We start from the raw sequence: 18,436 nt of genomic DNA on the forward strand, positions 1-18,436 counted from the left end.
ATGTGTCCCTAATAGGTCAGAAAATGAGCACAGGAAAAGACCGTAGTCATGAGAACAGACATAAACAATTATGTGTGAAGTCTGACTTGATTGGTACAGTACTTGACAAGTTATTAACTTGAATGCTGACATTTTAGCACTGCCTGGGAAAACTGCCATTCTGGACCAAAATAGTAACAGAAAGGAACTGCTTGTCATTATAAAAGTAGCAACAATATAAGCAGAAATTGACCATGTTATTCTTAAATATCAGATGGCCAGAAAGGAAAAACTTCAGCGTGCTCGAGTATAACTTTAAAAAGGTGAATAGGAGTCCACGACTTGAGATTCTATCAGGGAAGGTGGGTCAAGAGTATGTGGAAACTTCCAAAAGCATACGTTTTACACTTTAACTGAATTTTTAACATTAAAACAATTTTTACTTTTAAATTATCATAAAAAGAGAAAAGAGAGATATGTTAGGAGTTAGATGACTCTGAAATAATGCCAGATCGAAAACATTTACACGAAGGATGGAATGAAGAACACGTAACTGAAGATGAACGCAAGGACTATGAAGCATCCAAGAACAGCCGCAGGAAGGCTAACGATCGAAACGAGCGGGGCCTTGCAGAAGAGAAAATGCGAAGAAAAACCAAGAAAGCGTTTTTCTGGCAGTGCTAGAAGACAGACCACCAAGCAGCGGCTGTGTTGTTGACAAAACAGCAGGTGATGGGGGACAAAGATCAGCACCATAAGTAGGAGCTGCTCTCCCAGACACAGGAAGAGATCCTCCAGGGCTCCTGTGTTCTACATGAGTGCCTGCCCTCGAAGCCGAAGCCGGGTAATCACACCCCAGCAAGGGAAGAGAGAGGCCTGGAAGAGGGTGTGATGGGAAGATTTTAGGAAGAACAAGTTGGAAACTGAAGAGCTAACTGTTACACTATTTCTTTTTTTTTGAAAAGAAAGCAGATTTGGCCAACTAGAGTTTGGAGGCATCATGGTATTATGGAAAAAGCAAGGGCTCTGAAACCAAAAAGCTTATTAAATTCTGGCTTTGCCACTTACTAACTTTGTGAACGATGAACTTCTCTGGGCTTCCGTTGCCTCTGCTGTAAAATGGAGGACAAAAATACCTGCCTTATGGGGTAACTGCGAGGAAATGAGGTAACATATACCAGGTACCTAGCATATTAAGTGCAAACAGTAAATATTCGATAAATTAATTCTTCCTGCTCTAGTGAATGTGACATGATCCTAGTGGGGATTCTAGAACAAGTCAAAAAATGCTTATGAACTCCTGGAAGAGTCAATGTGGCTTCACCAAGCACAGCAACAGCAGGCTCAGCTCCCACCTTTCTTAGATAGGTTAACTGTATGTCTGGGTAGGCAAGGATCAGATGATCAAGTTGGGGGAGGGGACCTTTCCTATTCCTGCACTCCTCACTCCCATCCTCCACCTGTGTCCATTTGTGTGATTTGTCCAGAGTTATGTGAGCTGAGGTACTTAGATATGAATTACAACAACACTGTTTGGAAATGAGGTTTTCGGTCCCAGGCCTTTGATCTGTAAACCAGGAGATGGGCGATTGTGGAAAGGCAGAAAGGAACAGAAACTGCCTGGGGAGCCCTGCTCTCAGGCAGCCCGAGAGGACACTATAGGATTAGGCTCTGGAAAGCAATTCCCCTAAACCATCCCCGTGCCCATGTGACCCTTGTGTAACACAGTCTGTGTACCTAGGGATGTACGTAACCCGTGTAACGGCTGCTCAGTTGTACCATCAATACAGTAAGAGCTAACATGTATTAAGCCGTGTGCTAAACTCCTTACGTATACATTATCTCATTTGATCCTTACAACTCCTTTACAAATGAGAAAACAACTTTAAAAAAGAAAAGTTCCTTGTGCCAAAGTTCTGCAGCTAGTGAGCAGCCGCACATGGATCTGAATACAGACTGTGAAGTCTCAACAACTAACTTGTATCAGTGAATTCGATTTGTCATGCACCTCGTTTAGGGGGCTTGCAGGATACTGGGTGTTACTGCAGAGCTCAGTGCTCTAACCATAGTTCTTTCTTCAATATTCTCAGTGATTAAAAAATGTATAGAATTTGTGGTTGACAAACATGCAAATGGCATAAAACTGGAAGAAATAATCAAATAGCATCCCCCCCAAATCCTGATAAATTACAGCAAAGGGCTAATTCTAACATGATAAAATTTAACACAGACAAGTATGTGAAACTGTTTCACAAAACTCATTCCATTCCCATCCTATTTGTGTCAAGAAACCAAAAGAACCAGTAAAGAAAGGAAGAGATGTGGTCCAGCAGTAGTGTGAGTGAAAGTGGGGATTTCAGCTAACAGGAGCTCGACATGTGTCAAGAGTGTGGTATGACAATCCACCATCTAACATGAGATTTGGCTGTATTTAGAAAAAGGGAAAGGAGTTACTTATTCTCTGCTTCCCCCCCCACCCCCCTCCGGTCAAACTACACTTGATTCTGCATGCGACACTGAGAAACCGCAGTAACGAAGCTGATCATACATAGAGCAGTTGAGGTGACCATGAACTAGCATTTTCATCAGGCAAAGACGAGAGGGAATGGGGAAGAATGCAGGACCACACAAAAAACTTACTTCACACAGCAAAGGGCAGTGTTATTAAAGAAGCTTTAGATTTGTTCTCTGTGGTGCAAAGGGACAGGAAGAGATTTATAGTCATTAGGAGGAAAAGCTTTCTAAAGATCAGGTCGGGCTGTTTGTACAGATGAAACAGGTGGTCTTGGGAGGTGAGGAGCCCCTGTCACTAGAGGTGTCGCACTAGAAAAACAGATGGGATGCAATACATGTGTGGGGGGAGGAAGGATGTACAGAGGGGACGTGTGGATCCCCAACTTTAGCAGAGGTTGGAACGGAACATATAACCTTTAAAGTTTCTACCAATCCCGAGAATTTCTTAATAATGGGAATAACTTCCTAAAATACTTGAACCTTAAATCTGTGAACAAATGGTTCTGTCTAAAGCTGTTTTTCAAAAACACTGGAAGAACTGCTGGGGCAGAATTACTATACGGGATTTTGAAGCGATTAGGTTTATACCCGAGAGCCATCAGGATGTTCATAAACTCTTTATTACCAGCTCTGAGATGCCTCTGCTGCCGCTGTTAAAATAACTCCACTGAGATTTCCTTACAAGGACTTAACTTGTCTCAGTGACACGCAGGTTACTGCCCATCACCCTAAGTCTTTCCAGCCAATTTTATAATACACGGGTGATACTGTGACAGGTTTTTTTTCTGCAGTCATGACAATTTGGAAACAGGATGAATTAAAACTTTTTTTTAAAGTAAAATAATCTGGAACTTCAACTACCACAGTCCTACTACTTGAAGCATGACCTAAGTTTCCTCCAATATATTTGATTTACAGGAACATACAGTGATGAGCAGATCAGGCACACTTCTCCTGGAGAGATGAATACTTTTCATGTGGCCCCTCTCTTCTTTATTTCATAGGCCCCAAATGAGATCTTACCTTGCACTGAAAGTCAGATCCTTCATATTTCATACACCCTGAAGCTAATGTGGTTTCTCCCTGGTCATCTTCTTCAATGATGGCAAAGCAATGCCCATTAGTTCTAAAAGAAAAGACCCCAAAAAAACAAAAAACATAACTTCACATCAGAAAGTACCAACTAAACCTCAATTTGAATGTGACTGGGTACTGATGACCTTCAGTACCTTGTTTTTTGAACTAGAACTGCATTCACGTGTTATTTATCAGCAAAACTCTATGGGCTTTCAGGCAAATGAAAGAGGTCATGCCTGAACTAAAACCTAATGGTTCAAGGTAGAAAAAGACTTTTTTCAAAATGAGTCCTCCAAATATGAATTATTATGTAACTTCTCTTTGCTAATCACAGTCATGCGATCACAGAAAGCTGATTTATAAAATTTTACAAAGTAAAGAATCTTAATGTTTTAAAATTATGCTTAAAAATGACTGCCTCTTTAGGGCACCTACGTGGCTCAAATGATTGTCTGACTCTTGGTTTCAGCTCAGGCTCAGGTCACAATCTCAGGGTCGCAGGATCAAGCCCCACAAGCAAGACTCCATGCTCAGTGGGGACTCTGCTTGACATTTGCTCGCTCCCTCCCTCCCTCTGCCCCTCCCCCAACTCGCACACCCTTGTTCTCTCTCAAATAAATAAATTTTTAAAAAATGACTTCCTCTTTTTAGCCATAGGATTTTCAGTATTCACATACCATAGACAATAAAAACAACTTTTCTATGAAACACAAAACCAGACTAAATGACAAAGAAAAATGTATTTGGGAAAAACAGACTGACTAAGATCCTGACAGGTGCATTTTACTGAACGTGACAGGAAAAAAGGGATAACTTTTGAATAGCTTTAAGAAACTTACATATGTACTGTATGGTGAATAACATAATAAAAAATATTATTATAAAAAAGAAATTTACATATGTATATATTTAATGAAATGTTATCATTTTAGTATTAGTATGTTGGAGTTTACCCCTAATATATTCACTGAGATTTTAATGGGTAGGAAGATACTTCTAAAAGCTTTTTTTGGGGGGACGCCTGGGTGGCTCAGTCGGTTGTGTCTGACTCTTGGATTTTGGCTCAGGTAATGGTCTCAGGGTCATGGGATCGAGCCCCATATCGGGCTCTGTGCTCAGCTGGGAGTCTGCTTGAAATTCTCTCTCCCTCTCCCTCTGCCCCTCCTCCCACTTGCATGTACTCTCTCTCTCTCTAATAAATCAATAAATAAAATCTTCCCAAAAAAGGGCTTTTTTTTGTGCTCTTATTTATCATTCATATAACCTAAAAGACTTGCAGAGTTATTGAATTTTTGTAAGAAAAAAATGCTAAATGTGGGGTAAAATCCTGTTAAAATTAATGATTCAGTTTTATTCTGGATTACAAAGCCACTAACAGCCCACACATATCAGGCACATACTACAGACAGTAAGTTTGGCCAGAAATTACTTGGTGACATAGTGTGGAACACTCCCCTTTGACAGATCATCCTGGCTGTCACAATAAATTCAACCACCACCAATGGACAAACAACAAATCTAAGACATGATGAACAATCGTATAATTTCAATATTTTACATGTATACTTTTTTGCTTTATATCTGGTGACATTCAAAGAGCATACAATTATTAGGAAAGTACAAACCAGGACGTTATTACTTTCATTACATCAATTAACTGATGAGACTGTGTTGTTCAAGGAATTTTTTTGGCTAATAAGCCAATTCTTCAATGTCCCCAAACAATATGGAATAGAATTATATGATCATATATAAATGTGCTGAATAGTTAACATAAAATTAGGCAGGAGAATTAAAACTGTCATATAAATCAGATTTGGATTGGGAGCTCACTTGTAAGAAAGTAACATAAAATTAATTAAATATCACAATATCAATTCCTATCTTTCTGTAAAATATTTCAACCAATTCAGAATTATAAGATTTTGGGTGAATTTCTTTTTTGGTAATCTCTAAATTTTCTACAATAAGTATCAGTAAACTTTATGATCAAAGGATTATTAAATAAACTCAAAATGTTAGACAAATACCAGATTCCTTTTATCTCCTTTAAAAAGGATATTACAATGTTACTGGAAGAAAAGAACCATCAATCATGTAGTAGTACTAATGTTCCCATATACAGAACGAGAAGCTTTTTGGCTCTCTGGAAAGATACCATATAAAATTAAAGGGGAAAAAAAAAAAACCCTTAAACAATGTAACCAATTCTTAAAATAGCACCAAATGCACTCCTAGTCTCATAACTTTAAGAAGGACTGCATAAAATACTTACATGCATGTGTTATTAATAGCATCGTCCGGGCAGTGTCCTGAGCAATAGCACTTTAAAAAAGGCAAGGTATCCTCTGGTGCTAAGGTTACTCCATTTTCTGATTTCTTCTGGTCAGAGTCCGATTTCATCCCAGTACCATGGAGCATACTGTCCAGATTCTGCCCTGTATTCAAATGTAAAACTTATGAATAAATAATTTCTGAAAAGCTAATTCTTTCATTTCAATTTCCAATGAGAAGTTTCTAAGCTTTCTTATTACAGTATGGCAGCTACTGTGTTTAATTAAAAACACATTTCATTCATACATTTAACATCTGTTAATAAACGACTATGCACAGAATTAATTGTCCCTGGTATCGTGGGACACACGGAGAGGACTATGTCACAATTTTTGCACAGTGGAAGAAAAACAATGTGGCAAAGGTAGAACATGGTCATAGCTTGTAAGAAAGGTACAAAATGGGAAGCGATTCCAGAGGAAGTCTGAGATTGTTTCCAATCATTAAAAAATACACAAATTATGGTTCTTAAACTCCTTGGCTCAAGACTTGGGATTAGCTTTAAAAAAAAAAAAATAAGTTCTTTATTTGTGCCTCTACGTGGGAGTGGAGTTACTAAGCATCTTGCTTTGGACTTTAATTGCTTGAGTAAGGGAATTGTGACAGCAAGGGGACTAATCATATTATCTGGTGCCTTTTATCTCAAGGTCATTGGTTCAAATCCAGTCTATGCTGCCAGAAACTGAAGGTTACTGTAGAGCAGTAGCTGGCTTATGAAAATAGAACTGTGTTCTTGCATTAGAGTCCAGTAGCCTCAAATGACAGATACTGTCATATTTGCTACTGAATCTTTCAGACTGAAAGCTGAACAGAACTAAAACGTTTTAGTAATTCCTCCCTCCCTCTGAATCCGCTGAAATCGGCTAGCCTATTCCTTGTAGGGTTGACCTTTAGGGAGTAAAATGTAGAGCCAAATAGATGTAAAATATTAAGAGAACTGTGTATAAACAACATTTCATTATAAATGGTAAATAAGTGGTTCAACTATAATGTGGACTTGACTTTAAATTGAGCCACAACGGTGAGATGCACTACTGAAGAGAAAAAGTAACACACATACACACACTGATAACAGGAAAAGAATGTCGCAATTTTTTTAAGTGATTCCATGCCTTGAATTTTAATAATCTTCATTTAACCCTTTAAATTGATAACAAAACTTTAAGACCTCATTTATGTTAGGAAGGTCAAATGTAAAAATTAACAAAAGGGTGGAGTGGCCAGGAACAGAAGAAATCCACTAGGCTAAAAACAAGGAGACTTGGATTATGGTCTACTATGGTCCTACGATGGTCCCAATACAGTTTAGTTAGCTGGAAGATCACAGACAAGCCACGTCACTTCTCCAGACCTCATTTACTCAGTAAGACCGCAGGACTAGAGGCCATCTGAAGTTTCTTCACCAGCTTTAAAATCCACTATGATAACAGAAGGAAGCATTAATTTAAGTATGGGGAACAAATGGTAAGTAATATACTATATACAATTAATTTTTCAAAAATCTAGTGATACACAGAAAAAGCGGTATAGTGTGGTAGAAATGACATGAAAATAAGAGTGCGAAGGTAAGGGTTCAAATCCCAAATATATCCACAGATGTTACTCTCTGAACCTCTTCTTCTATCTCTAAAAAATGGTGATAATAATTCCTGCCCAATTCAACTCAAGGTTATATACAGATGAAATGAATGTATAAAGGGCTTAGTTACATATAAAATAAGGTACAAATGAAGAAATTAATAACAAAGATCATCCTAAAAGATCACCAATACCTAGAATATTCAAAGTTATATCATGGTTAATACACATAATTTCCCAAAACACTATTTGAATTTAGGAAATAAAAATTCTAATTATAATATAATTTGCATCTGGGGTTTATATTACCTCAAATACTTATTTAACAAAACATTAATTAGAGGCCAGCTATGTGCAGGCAAGTTACTGAATGCTGGAAACTGATCTGGTCCTTGAGAAACAGGGAAGGGCAATAAGCACATAAACACACTGTGAAAAGTGATATAATACAAGGTAAACAAAGGAAGGAGCCTGTAACACAAACTCGGCCTAGGTGTCAAAAGCAACGAAAACTAAGCTGTACCTTAAAGTTATAAGATTTCCCTAAATAGAGCCATGGATGCAGAGAAATATAACAGCAACAGCCTCTCTGCACGATCTCCCTAGGTGACAGCACCCACCCGATGGTTTAAACAAATCTCTTTGTTGATGGTCCCGAGATTTACTCCTCCAGCCTTGAGCTGCTTAAGTAATCTCAAAATTAACTTGTCCAAAATGGAACTCATTGACGTATCTCCTCAAACCCATCTCCCCAAGTCTTTTGGTTCAATCTTCAAAACAGATCTCAAGTTTTTCCACTTTTCTCCAACTCCATTGCTATTACCTGGGCCCATCACGCCGTGCCACCTTCTGAGATAAGAATCTCCACACTGACCTCCCTACTTCTGTGCTTGGGCCCTCCCATCCATTTCCCACACAGGGGCCAGAGTTATCTTTTAAACATAAATCTGATCCTGGCACTCCCCTGCTTAAAACCAATTAATGGCTCCCATATGCACTCAGAATAAACTCCAACCTCCCTCACCATGCCCACCGCCAGCAGGACCTGGACCCTGGGTACCTCTCCAACATCAACTCACAGCACCTACCCTCCACCATGCTCAGGCATGCTACCCTTCTGTCAGTTCCTACAATATGCCAATCTCCTTCTACCCACAAGTCCTGTGTTTACAAAGCATAAAATTATGAGGTCTGGGGTGGGCCGAGGCTATAGGCTGTATTTCAAAACAAATATATGCAAAAAAATGTTTAAAGTTTACATGCTCAAGTGTAACAACTCAGGAAAAAAACACAAATATATATAAATAGGGAGATGAATAGCTAAAAGATACAAGTGTGTATATACAGACACATTTATACCACCTTCCTTTGTCATTAATGGCAATTTTTGGCATCAATGATTTTACATTTTTATTCCTAAATAATTTTTCTTACTTTCCCATTAATCTATGGGCTTCCTTTGTACCAAGCAGAGAAAAATCCTCCCCTGTCCTTAAGGCGGAATGTCTAGAATAGGAATCAGGAGGCATAAGGTAGGAGAGCTGGAGAGACCAATGGGACATAAATGGTTTGCTTGTACGAAGTGATCAGTAACAATTCTCCTTCAACTGTGTGCTACAGAGCAGCGACTACTGAAGGTGGCTTCCAGGTTGTCCTTCTGAATGGGAGTTTATATAGTACTTGTCCGATTTCTTCTTCATCACTGACCACTGGGTATGTTGGGCACCGACAATTTCTCCCTTAGCTACCAACTGTCAGACCATGAAGAGGCCCACGTGAACCTGGTGGACAAGGTTACATACTACCCAGAAGTCCTGGATGAGTGGCTGAGTGCATGAAGTGGATAAACCTCTGGGTTATATACACATATATACCTTTGAGGAGGAACTCAGTATTTCCATCAACACGAGCACTTTTAGTATATGCATGTTGAGAAGGGTATGTATGATGTTAGGTGGACAGATGTGGTACCCTGCAACAGATGCTGTTAGGTGTTCTTCTTCCCTTTACCTTGCTAGCAACACACACACACACACACACACACACACACACACATCCTTTTTAAAGTATTGGCTCCCACCTCCATGTGATTCAGGAAAGCACAGCCCAACCCTCAGTAAAGATAACTGCTTTGTCTAATCCAACAATTTTAGTTCCATTCCCCTTGCCACTGCTTACACAAGAGCATAAATTAATTCTGGCCAATAAAGTTAGAAGGAAGTCCGCTGGGGAGAGGAAGATGACAGGTGCCTGGGGAGATTTCTTTACCAATTAAAAAGAGACACAAGAGACATCCATTCCTCTTCTACCGAATGCTGCCAACTCAGTTCTGTCATATCTACATGTGATCTCTGGCCCCACAGCAGCCACACTGTGGCCATGAAGTGAGTTAACCTAGGGCTAAATTAATAGGTGGAGGAGAACACAGTTGAAAAAGAGAAAAAACTTGATGAGCCAAGGAATTAACTTACTGAAGTTCCCCTACCTTCAGACTTCTTGTTTTGTGAAACAACACCTGCCTTATTCTTTAAGTTATTTTGAATTGGGTTTTTGCTGTTGTTGCTGCTGTTACTTATAGCTGAAAACACCTTAACTGACAGAAGAGAAAGAATCTGTTCCAGACTCTTTAAGTTGTCCAAAGGATATCTATTTTCCCTATCTTCCTGACCAAACTCTGATTCTTTCTGGCGGGACAATGTGTCCAGTCATAGGCAATAGACTTAGATTAAATCTAAGCTGACCGTCACAATCCTGTCTCCCAGTTTTCCAGTAGCTCTAGCAATTGTCTCAGTTTGTCCAACAAAACACAATAAAATCTGCCAGCAGAAGGTTGGTTTCTGGGGACATTTTACTTTCCTGAAATAACATCCAGTTGAAGTCACTGCTGACCCTTTCCCCATTTTTCCTTCCTCCAATGCAGATAACAGCAGCCATTTTGTAACCATTAGGGAAAAGCCAAGAAAACTACAGATGTCAATCTTGACACCACTCAACTACTGAATGAGCACCAGCAAATATCTACCATCTACATAAAAAAATATATCTATTTGTTTAAGTCACTGTTTGTTGGGTAATTAAGTTTCTTGAAGCTAAAATCCATTTCTAAAACTTGTGACCAAGCCAAAGCCAAGGATTACATAGCGATTAGATGTTAATATCAGGTGATTCATTCTTTGTTCCAACAGGACTAACTTTATCTCAATTTTATAAAGGCCTTAAATCTTTATCAAAACATCTAATGCTCCAAAAATTTCTGTTTACATCTAGGATATGCGTTATTGTTTCTACTTTACAACAAAGAAACCAATATATGGAGAAAGTAACTTTCCCAAGACACAACTGAAGCTAAAGTTGAAGCTAGAGTCAAGTTATTTCCACTAACACCACTCTCCAATCCTTAGTAATCTCTAAGAAATACCATTTTCTTCTACACTGGTTTTGGTTAAGACTAAATATTTTTATTTTATTTAAAGCAACTGTCAAACTAATCTTTTTGAAAGGAAATGTAACACATTTGGCTATTCACCACAGAAATGTAATTCTTACTGGGATTTTTCACTTATACCTGACAACTAAATACCAATTTATTTCATCTAATAAAAGTTTATTACAGAACAACTTGAATCAGGGTGGGGAAAGAATTTTAATCATATTGCCTCTGTGTGATCTATATAGATTTTTAAAAATTTATTTATTAATTTTTTTAAAGATTTTATTTATTTATTCGACAGAGAGAGACAGCCAGCAAGAGAGGCGACAGAAGCGGGGGGGTGGGAGAGGAAGAAGCAGGCTCCCAGCGGAGGAGCCTGATGTGGGACTTGATCCCAGGACTCTGGGATCACGCCCTGAGCTGAAGGCAGATGCTTAACGACTGAGCCACCCAGGCGCCCCAGATTTTTTAAAAAATTTAACATCAAATACTGATTACCTGGAAGTGAGGTAGCCAATATGCTATTATTAATTTAACTCATCTTCAAATCTATGACAGCTTTGGCTAATGCTGATCAATAAGACACATAACAAGAGCTGTTAAAATAAAGATGTTTTATTAAATAATTTGGTATTTCACCAAAAAAAAAGTGGCTTTTGGAAGAAGGCTCTCTGTATTCTGGGCAAGAAAATACTAAAGGTATTAGTTAAACCTAAGATAAAATATGATGCTACAGATTTTATTTTTAAAATGAAAATGTCAGGGGCGCCTTGGGTGGCTTGATTGGTTAGATGTCTGACTCTTGGTTTCGGCTCCGGTCATGATCTCAGGGTGATGGGATCGAGCCCTGTGTCGGGCCCTGTGCTCAGCAGGGAGTCTGCTTGGGATTCTCTATCTCTCTCTCTCTCTCTGCCTCGCCCCCCCCACTGGTGCGCACGCGCACACACACACACACACTCTCTCTCTCTCTAAAATAAATAAATACATTAAAAATATTAAACTATCAAAAAATTTGTGCTTTTAATTGTATTTCTTACTAGTAGATATTAATCTTTATCACTGTGAACGAAAATCATCACAATAATTTCCTGTTTGGGAGTTCAGAGCTGTGAACACAAAATTACGATGTTGTCCATAAATAAAACTGAGTATTCTAAGAAGAAATTTTAGTATTTAGCACACACAAATGCAACTTACCTTTCTAAATGTTTTTAATGATGACAAAATGATTTTTTTAATTATTTGCATGTACTCCACATTGTATTTTAAAGGAGAAAGGAATTTTAAAACTAAGTTTTGAGTACCTATTACCCTGTGTCTTAGTCTTACTAGGACAGATCCTTCATTTTATACTTTATCTCATTTAATTCTCACGAGACTTAATGTTGCATATCATGATGCCCATGTTATGAATAAGAGAACAGATTCAGAGAGGCTGAAATTTTACAAATACTTGAAAATGTTTCTATCACAATCAAGTTCAAAATTATCTGGCATGTATTTATTCTTTGCCTTTTTACTCAAAAGCTATGCTGGCATACTGAGCCTAACGGTTCAAAACAGGACATGAGGAGAAGAAGCAATTTCAAGAATGAGTGTTTTAAATATAGAAAAAAATTACTGAAAAAGATTACTTAAATGAACACTGATTTACCTTGAACATAAGAAATGATGAACAGATAGGCTCCCAATAATTTGATGTAAATATACAGCTGAGTCATTGTTCAATTTTAATGTTTCCTGTACACTGTCACCTCTAATAACTGGTCTTGTTATGTCACTAATTTAAATGACTTTTATTCAAAGAGATTTTCTTGCAAAAGGTCTCAATCACTTGACAATGACTCCAACTTCCGCTGCTTTCTCTTGACTCCTGAAAGATAAAAATTTAAAAAAGGTAATGAATATAACTGAATTCTCGAAAGTTTTCAAAACTAAGAGAGAAAAACAAATGCTCAAAATACCTTTAAATAATGAAATACATTTTGGGGGGGGGAGGGAGAGAGAATGGGGGGAAGGGCAGAGGGAGAGGGAGGGAGAGAGAGAATATTTTAAGCAGGCCCACGCCCAGCATGGAGCCCAACATGGGGCTCGATCTCACAACCCTGGGATTATGACCTGAGTGAAAATCAAGAGTGGGAAGCTTAACCAACTAAGCCACCCAGAAATGAAATACATTTTTAAAGATGAAAGCTATCTTTATTTACAACAACAGAAAGCACTGTAATTCAAAAGCTTAAATAATTCAGTAAATAGTTTGCCACCTCTACTGATCTCAGATTAAGCATATGTAAAACAAGTACACTAAATAATCCCGATAGTCTTTTCCGGCTGCTCTAATTATTTTATTAGTAACAATTTCTTTCTTTTTTTTTTTTTTTTAAGATTTTATTTATTTATTCGACAGGATAGAGACAGCCAGTGAGACAGGGAACACAAGCAGGGGGAGTGGGAGAGGAAGAAGCAGGCCCATAGCAGAGGAGCCTGATGTGGGGCTCGATCCCATAACCCCGGGATCACGCCCTGAGCCGAAGGCAGACGCTTAACCTCTGTGCCACCCAGGCACCCCTATTAGTAACAATTTCTAAATATACTAAGAATAAAGTAGGAAAAACTGAATTTAAATACGAAGCTATTCACCAATAATCTTTCAAATCCTAATAGATGTGATAAAAACACCTCAAATTTCTGCAGAAGAGAAAGCTTACCTAGGTAATCACACATATTTAAATATGCAGTGTGCTTCATCATTAAATAGAAATATATCTTAAAGTTATTTTCCTAAAATATTGCAAATCTGATTTCATTAGTATAAAGCTGAGCTTTTAATATGGATGACATGAAACATAACCTCCCCAGGTATGATTTGGCAATTATAGAATAGTTGAAGTAAGTAACAAAAAAAGCCCTCACTAGTTGGCATATAGATGAATATAATTCTGTTTTTCCTCCCATGCTATTGGTTCAGACAATTTGATTTCATTGATTTCAGCCTAAACTATTCCTGAATGAAAAAGATTTTATTTATTCATGACACAATTATGCCTAGCAAGATTTCTATCATAAACAATCTGAGCTTTCTATTTTATCAACCTAAGAATTTTTCACTTTACTTAGCTCTTCAAAGGCACTTAGAGTATTGAGGAAATAGGTTTATAGAGTGTCATTTATATTGTGCATTTTAATATGGCTGACTTCTAAAATCTCTACAATTTCTTACTTCTCTACTATAAAATTAAATTGCTTCCCATCTACATAATGCTGAGAGAGTAAGATGTAAAATCTAAAATAATTACAGAACAACATCTATAATGTGACTTAATAGCATTTCTTGGGAAAACTCCCTTCTTGAAATTACACAGTTGCGATTCTAGGCATACTTGCTCCAGGTTTCAAATTCAAAAGCGGTCTGTGGTATAATTTCAACCCTGTTCTCCTGTCATATTTCTATTTGCCTATTAAGTATCTCTACTAGGATTACACACAACTTGTCTAAATCAAATGCATTAACTTTCCTTCTCAACCCTCTAGGCCTGCCTCCTTCTCCTCCATTTATTATCACAGAGGAAGGAGGTGCCATGTCTTCAGTCGCCCATGACAAAAACCCTGGCATCAATTCTGCCTCTCTTGCTAGCTCCCCCCGCTCCATACGTCCACTCACCAACAGCACTTTCTGAGTGCATAGGACACATCAGTGCCAGGTGCTAGAATACAAATATGAGCAAGACAGTCCCGGCTTCAAGGAGCTCATGGTCTTGGGCAGCGAACTGATTGCTATGACTGGTTCCAATTTCCAGAGTCATTGTTTCCTCATCAATTTATTTAAAGCTAATTTGTGGTCTAGTCTCATTAGAGGGACAACCAAGGCATCCTGCAGAGCAGCTGAGGAGACTCTAAGCACCTGTCACAGTCACAGTCTCATTCATAGGAAGGGGATTATGTGTGATTTCTTCCACATAAACATTTATGACTGCTATCCTGGGCACAAGTTCAAATCCTGCTCTGCCTGAAATAAGTAACCTAACCTCTCTGGATGAGTTTCTTCATCTGTAAAACTGAGATTATATTATAAATCATAATTATTTTAAGAACAAAATGAGGTAATACCTAATACATATTCACCTCTAATTATGTACCATCACCCTTATAAATGCTTTGAATATGTTAATATGAATTTATCAAATCATCACAACCACCTTATGAGGTAGGTGTGACTATTATTTTAATTTTACAGATGAGGAAACTGAGGCAGGGCTCTAATTCTAATCAAGGACATCTGAATCCAGAGTCCATGTTAACTGCTACCCTAGACTGCCCTGCTGGATATTTTATGTACATTATACAATGTAAATTATATATAATAAAATAGGAGACCCTGGTATAGAACAGGTGTTCAATAAAGTTTCTTCCTCTCACACACGTTTATAACATGCCACAGGAAGTAACAAGTGTGATCCATGACAACCCCATCTTCACGAAATTCTGATAGCCTTAAAAAACCTGCAGTAACTTGTATAGACAACAGCTATCAGCCAACAGAAGGCTAAAGGTAAAATGGCTTTAATTGCCTCATTTGTAATCTAACAATGGAAAGCCTTAATCTTTAAAAGAAAAAAGTTTGGTTTTAGCGAACTACCAGCTCAATATGCAGCAGTGTTAACGACAACTGCTTAGACATGAAGGCAATCTTATCAAGCAGGGACAGAGGCACACTGCTGTAATCAAAGAGGGTCACCACCTTCCTTCATCCACCTGGGCAGGCCTCTTGAACACTTTAGAGAGGAATGACAGGAATGCAAAGAAGAGGGAAATGACTACACTTGAGATACAACTCAAAGATGGGGGGCCTTTGCTCACAGAGTATCAAAGGAACAAAGTGTGAATGCACCTCTGTCAAGGACATGACAGACATGACGGACAGGAGACTAGACCAACTGAGTGACTCATCAGATTCCTTCTAACACTGAAGTCCTGCAGGAACAGTGTTCTTGCCACTGACTATTATTTTATTTCCTAAATATTTATTAAGTACCTATTATATACATGATTCTGTACTAGACACTGAGAATATACACATGAGGGCAAACGGACCCAGCCTTCAAGGAGTTCATTGTCATTAAACAAGACAATTTAGACAGTGAGGCTCTGAACAAGACAGTACAAACCATACGTAATCATAACTTGTGGTAAGTGTGAGGAAAGAAAAGTGCCAGGTTCGAGAGAGGCATGGGGTAGTGACCTAATCTCATCTGGAGAGACTGAGGGAAGCCATGCTAAAAAGCAACATTAAGTTGAGATCCGAAGAATGAGAGTTAGCCAGGTAAAGAAACAGAGGTGAGCTGTAGGCATAAGGAACAGCCTGTCAAGAATCTCGAGGCAGAAAAGAGCAATGGAAGAATGATATTTCTGAAATGGTGAGAATAAGCGGTAGTTGGTAGGATGTGAGTTTGAAGAAACAGGAAAAACAAGGACCAGATCAGGCAAGAGTGTATGAAGGATCCGGGATTTAAATCTAAGTGGGATGGAAGGCAATTATCTGGTTTCTATGTAATGGAGTGGAGGGGACAAAAGCAGAAGCAACAGACCAGTGAGGACAGCGTAGTAGTTTAGGAGAGGGATAATAATGGTGGTTAAGATTTGGGTGGTGGTGGTACGGTGGATGGGTTCAAGGTATATTTCATAAACAGACTCAATAGGGCTTAGTATTGGATTCGATGTGGGGGTAAGGGAGAGTGAGGGTCGAAGAAGATCTCTACATTTCTGGCATGAGCAATTATTGAAATGAGGACAAGTGGATTTTGAAAGGAGTGAGGAGAAGAGATCAAGGGTTCAATTTTAGACATTTGAGATTACCCAAAGGGAACATCTAATGGGCATGAAGCTTAAAGGACACATTTGGTACTGAAGATACAAATCTATTACACCAACAGCATAGAGTGTTTGAAGCTATGGCTCTGTATGAGATGGCCTTCTAAGAATGAAAAGAGAAGAGGGCCCCAGAATACCAACACTCATTTAAAAACTGAATTAATAAAAGCATTAACACCACATATATTTATTTGGCATTCACTGATAAAATAAGTTCATGGTCTAGGACCTATCATGTGCAATATTAATGTAGTGTACATTACCACAGCTGGAATAAAAACTACTATTCATAAGTGATACTTTTTCACAGGTTAAAAACAACAACAATCTACCAAAAGATCATTGTGGTGATCTAAATATGTCCACAAGTGCTCTGACAGTACCTTCAGTAGGTGGAGCCTACAACCTGCCTAGACTTTCCACCGCTGTTAATGAGTCACTTCTAACAAACAAAATGAGATGGAGACAACAGAGTGTGACTTCAGAGACTAGATCATAAAAGGCATTTCCGATTCCACCTTGCTCTTTCTTGAAACACACACTTTGAGGGAAGCTAGCTGCCATGTCATAAGGACACTCAAGCAGCCTTACAGAGGGGGCCACGTGGTGAGGAGCCGAGGCTTCCCGCCAGCAGCATGTGAAGTGAGCCACTTGGCACACGGATCCCGCAACCCCAGGGACACTTTCAGGTGACCACAGCTTCACTGGCACAATTCACGAGACCCTAAACTAGACCTATCCAGCTAAGCTCCTGGTGGATTCCAGACCCTCAGAAAATGTAGGAGATCATAAATGCTTGTTTTAAGCTGCTAGGTTTGGGGGTAATCTGTTGGACAGCAAAAGAAAAATATTCACTGCTCTATGATACAGTTATTATGAGAAATTTGCTAAAATAATAAAAAGCCTAATCACTGTAAGTTATTGCACAGCCAACCAAAAAACAAAAGTCTGGAAAGCACAGTCAAATCAGAGCATAACAACAGAAGTATAAGATAGTCACAACGCCCGGAGAACTAAGTGGTGAATGTAAGTAACATCTTTCCTTCAAAGGAGTAACCAAAAGTATGCTCTTTCTTTTAAAATTAGCTCAACAAGTAAGGTTCATTTCTGTGGGGAGAAAACCATCCCTAGTTCTACTCTCTATACTGTTAAACATGTGCCCTTTTAAACTACGAGTTCCAGAAAAATGACATCAGTTTTATGTGCTAGGCAGAGACACTTCTCATATAATATCCTGGCAAATTTCAGAGAGCGAATTCTGATGTCAGTCTACTGGTTTCAAATATCAGCTCCAGTATTTATCTGTGATGTAATTTGGGAGAAGTTATGCAAGCTGTCTAGATCTCAGTCTCCTTCGCCACGAAATGGGAATGATACCACTAACCCATTTAAATGAGTTCGCATCGTGCATCTCGGTACTAACCATTCGATAAGTAACAGCTGTTGTTGGTACTGTTGTGGTTACTGTTATTAATAATATAAATACTGATAACTTTCCCTCTATTTGTTCCATCATATTAACTGTTTCTGTGATCATGACATAGCAAAACAGTAACCATATTTTGCAATTATTCCTGAAACAGAGTATTTTATAATTCTAACATCTGAAAATAACATATTTTTGAAATCCCTAGAATAACTCATTGGAATTTTTAT

The 18,436-nt window shown here is 38.4% G+C and overlaps 1 protein-coding gene across 5 annotated transcripts in view; it reads right to left on the reverse strand.

Annotated features, from left to right (window-relative positions):
* BMPR1A (bone morphogenetic protein receptor type 1A) overlaps nt 1-18,436 on the reverse strand; it is a 130,563-nt gene that overhangs the window by 20,448 nt on the left and 91,679 nt on the right. For all 5 annotated transcript variants that reach the window (XM_045783545.2, XM_087862966.1, XM_045783548.2 and 2 more), the window contains 3 exons: nt 12,567-12,785; nt 5,846-6,008; nt 3,517-3,619 (listed from right to left, as the gene is read on the reverse strand). In XM_045783545.2, coding sequence (XP_045639501.1) covers nt 3,517-3,619; nt 5,846-6,008; nt 12,567-12,633 — 333 coding nt within the window. In that variant the 5' untranslated portion in view covers nt 12,634-12,785. The remainder of the gene's footprint in view (nt 1-3,516; nt 3,620-5,845; nt 6,009-12,566; nt 12,786-18,436) is intronic.

The sequence above is a fragment of the Ursus americanus genome, chromosome 6 (assembly GCF_024610735.1).
Source record: "Ursus americanus isolate L20-20 chromosome 6, mUrsAme1.1.p, whole genome shotgun sequence".
Lineage (NCBI taxonomy): Eukaryota > Metazoa > Chordata > Mammalia > Carnivora > Ursidae > Ursus > Ursus americanus.